At 41.2% G+C, this 6,943-nt stretch overlaps 1 protein-coding gene across 1 annotated transcript; it reads left to right on the top strand.

Annotated features, from left to right (window-relative positions):
* The first annotated feature begins 1,006 nt into the window (after positions 1-1,006).
* zic5 (zic family member 5 (odd-paired homolog, Drosophila)) lies at positions 1,007-6,725 on the top strand. The gene is made up of 2 exons (XM_041806553.1): positions 1,007-2,124; positions 3,305-6,725. The coding sequence occupies exons 1-2, from the start codon at positions 1,080-1,082 to the stop codon at positions 3,745-3,747; spliced, it is 1,488 nt and encodes a 495-aa protein (XP_041662487.1). The 5' UTR covers positions 1,007-1,079; the 3' UTR covers positions 3,748-6,725.
* Positions 6,726-6,943: the final 218 nt, after the last annotated feature.

Genomic DNA, 6,943 nt, shown 5'->3' on the forward strand with positions numbered 1-6,943 from the left:
TTGATGTTAAAAAAAATTCTTAAATTAAAAATTTGTTCAGTCATAGTAAACAACATGAGGAAAAAAAATAAAACATTTTCTGGTTTCCCCAACTTCAGCTTTCAGATGCAGCCATAGGCAGCGTCCCACAGCAAAACTACATTTAAAAATCATTGTAATATGCTTCAATATGGCGTTTAATTTTTAGAAATGAATAAAGAATGTAAATTATATCCATAGAAGAAAGTAAATTAAACTAAATGAGCTGAGGGAATAACAAAAAGCCATAAGAAAATAGACGCAAAATATTTTTTGGTGTATTTTTTCATTTTTAAATGTCATTTTTCAGGATATATTTGACTTTAATTAAGCTTCTACTTCCTTTACAAGCACTCTTGTATCATTTAATAATTTCTGACAAATTATTTAATGCCCTTAGGATATCTTTTAAATGATTCCTGTGACTATTTTCCCTCAGTGGTAAATAAATGAACTTTTACGCATTTGTTTTTGTGCTTTTACGCATAAGCAGCAGCCTTCTTACCCTCGTGTTTTATCCACATTATCACAACAGCTGTGATTTTTATTTCTCTTTTCTTCTGTCTACATCAGATCATAAGTGCGGCACTTGGTCGGACCAAAGCAGAGAGACTCGGAGGTTGCGTTTGTCACATAAACTGACGTGTTGGTCATCCACATGGACCTGCACCAGTGAACACAGAGCCGCACAAACAGATCCGCTGCTAACTTTGTGAGTACAACTTTTTGGAGTCAACAGCGATAAAGAGAGTGAGGGGGCGGAACCCTGCTGAGCCCCTGCGCTGAACGACAGCCAATCGCTTCGTTCTCCTAACTGCCAGTCACCGAAATCCGTCCAATACCCGCAGTGCCATTTCTAAACTGTATTCCCCACTGTGTCCTCCAACTGTTGTATGTTCTGCCAATCGCTTGAGGACAGAGTGGGAAAAGGAGCAAGCAGAGTTAGACGCCGGACAAAAGAACTTATAGAGCCCTTATATACATATTTTCCTAATGTTTTAGAGCGCGTGGTGTGGTGAAAAAGTAGTGCGCTGAGTGCGGATGGACTTGTCAGTGTAGTTATGGAGCCCCCTTTAAGCAAGAGGAACCCGGCGATAAGATTAGCGGATTTGGCAGCGACTCAACCCCTTCCTCATCAGAATATGACAGGCTTCCCGGGGCTAGGGGGGCATCACCCTCTCTCCCACCATGCCCACCTCCACCCTGGGGAGCTGGGCAACGACCCCGGAGTGGCACTCACTCCATTTGGACCCGAGCACATGGCACAGACAAATGCTCTCAAACTTAGCCCATCTCAGCACATTCAGAGCCATCCCGAAGCCCAGACCGCGGCATCTTTCACTTCTGCTCAGACCACAGTTGGTTTCCCCGTGGCTCACCCCCACTCAGGCTACTCAAGCAGCAGGGACTTCATCCTCAGGAGAGAACTCTCAGCCTCTGCTATGCATGCACTTGGCGACCAGCATAGTTCCGCCTCCTCCCCTCATCACCATGGCATGTTCATCTCCCCAACAGGTGCTTATGGGCACGCGGAAAGTGGGGCCCATTCACTTTTCACTGGACTTCACGACCAGGCGTCCCCAGGTGCCCACCACCACCATGCCCTCAACGGGCAGATGCGCCTGGGTATACCGGGGGACATCTACGGCAGGCCGGAGCACTTCGGGCACAGGCCGGAGCACTATGGACCCTCTTCTCTCCACAGCTACAACTCCATGAACCTCAATGTGAACATCGCTTCTGCTCCTCACGGAGCGGCGGGGGCGTTTTTGAGATACATGCGGCAGCCCATAAAGCAAGAGCTAATCTGCAAATGGATCGACCAGGAGCAGAGTCAGAAGAAGCCCTGCTCGAAAACTTACAGCACCATGCACGAGCTGGTCAACCACGTCACGGTGGAGCACGTCGGAGGACCGGAGCAGAGCATCCATGTCTGTTTTTGGGAGGAATGTCCGCGAGAAGGGAAGGCTTTTAAAGCCAAGTATAAACTCATCAACCACATCCGAGTTCACACGGGAGAAAAGCCCTTCCCGTGTCCTTTCCCGGGCTGTGGAAAAGTGTTCGCTCGCTCGGAGAATTTAAAGATTCACAAGAGGACGCACACAGGTCAGTACTTTTAAACATGTGAAACTTTTACGCACAAATACCAAGAGATTTAACATCTACCAGAGAAGATAGCGTGTTATTGTTTAACAGAAAGACAGCGGGATCGTGCGTAATTGCGCACACAAGCCTGTAAAAAAAGTTTTATTCAGTGACGCACTGGTTCGGTGAGGAAACGTGTTTCATTTCCTTTCTGAAATTCAAACTCCTTTCCTCGCTGAGACGCCTGCAGTAGGCGTGAGAGGATTAAGGCATATGATTTGTAAAACGTGCTTACGTACTTGCAGGACAGCGCTGGAACACGCGTAAATGTAATTATCCTCAGGCGTAGGACGGTTAGAAGCAGAATATCGCGTTCTGAAACGGGGAGGCTGTGCGTAAAGTTTGTAAAATATTTACCCAAGCCAGATTTGTTCATTCTGAACACACGGTTGCTGTCAGAGTTGCGGCTTTTGGCTGCAACTTTCGCCTGCAGCGATATAAAACCCATCCAAAAATACAGTCCAGCCCAAACAAGTGCATGGATATGACATGATATGTTGTGCGTTTTTGGTGACAAACTTTCCAAAGCGGTTAAGTATGAGGAGGGCGCTCTTAGAGGGCTGTTTGTGTTGTTTTTGCATAGATTAAGGGACGTGTTTTGGCTGAGAGAGAGCTTAATTTGGCCTTGTGCCATCTGCATCAATGGGCCTCTACACCTCAGTGCTGATGTAAAATCCCAGGGGAAAAATCAGCCATCTATCATAACTTTAAAGCACACCTTTGTATTATTTAGTGTTTAAAAATCTCCCTGCAAGTAAATGTGAAATAGAAATGTGCCTGTTTTCTATGTAACTGTGACAAATACGCACCACCAAACAGCTCCTGGTGGTCTCCAGAGTGCCCACTCCCCTCTCTTCCCCCCATACGTGTAACCATAAGGCCTTAAGGCATGTTACACGTGTTCACACAGGAAAATGCTTTGGATAAGTGGGTGTGGAGGAGCGTGGCTGTGTGGTGCATGTTTGGTGAATAAGCTGAAGCCCCAGAGGAGAAGTACAGGAGAGCACTTAGTGAGAAAATCTTCCATATGTTGTGGTTTTTAAGGTGGAATGGAGGGGGAAAGGTTGTTCCAAGGCTTTAATGACAGTTGTTTAAGGCGGTGACGTTCCTTTGACAGCATCTGTTTCTCATTTGTCCAAAGGGGAGAAGCCTTTCAAGTGCGAGTTCGACGGCTGCGACAGAAAGTTCGCCAACAGCAGCGACCGAAAGAAGCACTCCCACGTCCACACCAGCGACAAGCCTTACTACTGCAAAGTTCGCGGCTGCGACAAGTCCTACACGCACCCGAGCTCCCTGCGCAAACACATGAAGGTGCACTGCAAGTCTCCGCCGCCCCCTTCCACCAACGTCACCTACATCTCCTCCACGAACCCCCTCGGAGACCCCCTTTCGCCCAACCCGGAGCCTCAGCACAGGAACCGCTCCTCTAACCTCTCCCCCCAGGTCACCAACCTGAACGAGTGGTACGTGTGCCAGGGCAGCGGGGGTCCGAACCACCTCCACACCCCCTCCAGCGATGTGCCAACGTCAGAGTCAGACGACGAGGACTCTTTCAGGAACTCAGACCCGAGGACGATGCTCTGATGTCACTGTTTACAAGAACCAGACTGTCAGACTTTGTAGCTGGCCCGGTCACGTGTGCAGATCCATGTTGGCCCGCGCGCGCCCGGGGTATTGATCGGTTATTTTCACTGTAGTAGTCCTAAACGGCTGTGCTAAACGCAGATCATTCACTAATATTGTGGGTGCAAAGCAGGCTTAAAGATACGGGAGGAAAGGGGACACCTGAACTTCAGAAACTGAGGCTGGACTTTGCACTGCAAAAACTAAAACCCCACAAAGTTTCCTAAATGATCTAAAACACTGAATGTGAGCCACATCCATCAGACAAGCCCTCAAAAACATCACATTTCAAGATATTACAAGCAAACATAAGGCCTGATTCTCCTCTAATGAGTGAAATAATGCAAATTCAGCAAGAAAACTTCCTAAAGTTTCTTGAAATAAAATCTTAATCATAATTCAAAAAACTTTTTCTTAGATTCAACTGAAAAAAATCAATTTTAAGCTCAAATTATAGCACAAGAAATAAAATTCAGTACTCTAGTTGGTGATATGGAGGCCTGATTAGAGAAAAGAGGAATTTTTAGGGCTGGTTTGTGTCCCATATTTAAAAAATAGTGATAAAAAAAATAAAAAATAAAATACCTTTCTGTAAATGTGGCTAAAAACGTTTCAAAATAAAACTCAGATTAGCATTAAAACTAGATTTTCACCTTTCTCATGAGTGCAGCACTACGGAAGCCCTAAGCGGACATGCGTCTGTGCATTTTATCTTATTTCTGAATACTTTCTAGTGTTAGTAAGTGTTGCTTACAGTTGTTTTCAGGACGTTGCTGCTAATTTATGTTATTATCTCAAGATAAAAAGGTTTCTCCCCTTGATAGTTAGTTAATACTCAACATCTTTAGTAAACAACCAAAATTGACAAAAAAAGACAGGAAAACCAGCATTATCTCAATGTAATGACAATATATATAATAATATATTTCCTAAATTTATCCCTCATTTATAACAGGGTTATTCCCACTGACATACAAAATCTGATTCACAGAGGAGTTTCATGTAAGCAGTAGGTCTTATAAATAAACTTAAATAAATAAATAAATAAATAAGACCAAAAGTATTAAAAAATAACTTCAACATTTACTACCTAAAAAGGAAAATACTAAATAAATAAATATTTAGATAATGATAAAATTAAATGTAAAAAAAAAAAATGTATGAATGCATGTCCTCTTCGAGCTTCCGTACAACACAGGCCTGAGTCCAGGAAGCAGAATTTCACTAGAGGTGACCTTCAGTCTTCCTCAAAGTGGGGCCGTCGGTGATTGCAAAAATAAAATAGATTTATTAAATCACTGCTGAAAAAAAAGTCAGAATTAGACTAACATTAGAGCTGAAAATTTAACAATTTCATATTTTTTTAATTGCGGAGCAGGCCAAGGAGTAAAAATGAGGATTTACAAGACGTGAGCGCAGACTTTGTTGTAAAATGTAGCTGAAAAATATAAAAATTTTAACCCATATTACAGCTAAAAAAATGTTTTATCATATTATTATGAGTACAGTTAGGACTTAGAATCAACAAGATGAGTTTTTAAGTGGGGACCCCCTTACTTTTTTTGAAATGTGGCTAAAAATTTCCAAATCAAACTCACATTAGAGCTCAAAATTACACAATTTATACTCTTGTTGGTGCTCGCAGGCCCTTGAATACTACCAGAGAATTTATGAGGTGACCTGGTGACTTTTATTGAAATCTAGCAAGAATAGAAATGCCTTTTTTTTGAAAAGTGGGTGAAAAAAGTTCAAATGTAACTGAAATTAGAGCCAACAGAGAGATATTAGAGATATTTTTTTCTTTTCGTGGGTGCAGCGCAGACCTAAGATCCTAAAAAAGAATTTTAAAGTAATGGCCCTCCTACTTTTCTTGATTCAAATAATGCCTTTTAGGAAAAATATGGCTGAAAATGCCCAAATAAGGCTCGACTTAGAGAAAAAAATGACATATTTCGCACTTTTTGTGGGTTCAGTGTACGTGGACTTACACAAAAGAGAAATTTAGTTCAGAACTTTTCTAAGACTTGCTAATTTGACCACCAAAATAAAACATCTTTTTTTTCAAATGTGTTTTATTAGACATCAAATTGAAGCCAAAATTTCCCAAAAAGGACCAAAACATTTGAAGCGAGACAATTTTTGGACAAATGAAAAATGTTTTCTCACAGGAGTAATATGCAGGCTTTAATTAAGTGCACGACTTAAAGGCTGAAGTGACATCTTTCCTGTGACCTCCCATCATCCCCTTCACAGTTTAATAACTGGCCTGCTATCAATCACCCTCATCTCTCAGACATTTAAGGGAATAAATGGTACCACTCTCAACCCCTCAACTCACAAAAAATGCTAAAGGACAGAAGGTGGAAGACCTTTTTTTATTTTACGTGTTATTTTTAATAAGATGTGGTACAAACTTTGATAGGAAAAAAAAAAGAAAAAATAAGGAGGCAAACATTTTAGTGTCTTAAGGGTTCTCATTTAACTTTTCAGATTTATACAGTACATGTGTTGGGATGGAATTTTGTAATATTTAAGAACTATTTAAGACTATATTTTATGCAAAAGTACACAAGTGTAATGCTCGTTACAGAGTACGAGTACGTCCCCCGAGACCCTAAATGTCTACACTGACAGGCTTAGACCCTGTATGATTTGTATATATGTAATTGTACTGATGCTTGTGAATGTTGTGTAGTTTTAATTACAAGGAAAAAAATGTTGTTTTGTACATTGTAATTTATTTGCTGGTATCAATGTTGTACTGGAATTACAGGAACACCAAAGAATAATAATATCAGTTTTGGTGATGCATAGTACCCTGCTGATGTTTTTCTTTCTAATTTTATGTTAATTTTTTCCACTTTTTTATTTTTTAAAATCGTGGTCTGTAAAGAAAAAAAAAAGGAAAACATTGACTTGAATAGGCTGTGTAATGTGAAAAGTCCCTCTCGCTTCCCTTTTTGTAGTGATCTGTCTCTTTCTGTTTGAGGTGCATGGTGCCGTTGGACATGATGGATATAAAAAAAAAAGGAGAATCAGCTTTGACTGTGCAGACCCTTGATGTTCAAAAATTAAATTTACATATAAATTTCATGCTAAAATTAATAATAAAAAACAGGACGTATACGGTTAATAACACACAAGTGTCGTATTATTA

Source organism: Cheilinus undulatus, linkage group 15 (genome assembly GCF_018320785.1).
Source record: "Cheilinus undulatus linkage group 15, ASM1832078v1, whole genome shotgun sequence".
Lineage (NCBI taxonomy): Eukaryota > Metazoa > Chordata > Actinopteri > Labriformes > Labridae > Cheilinus > Cheilinus undulatus.

Bases quoted from the DNA above. Each gene is read 5' to 3' on its own strand.
- zic5 (XM_041806553.1), top strand. From the start codon at position 1,080: ATGGAGCCCCCTTTAAGCAAGAGGAACCCGGCGATAAGATTAGCGGAT. The intron at 2,125-3,304 runs GTCAGTACTTTT...ATTTGTCCAAAG, and splicing joins TCACAAGAGGACGCACACAG to GGGAGAAGCCTTTCAAGTGC.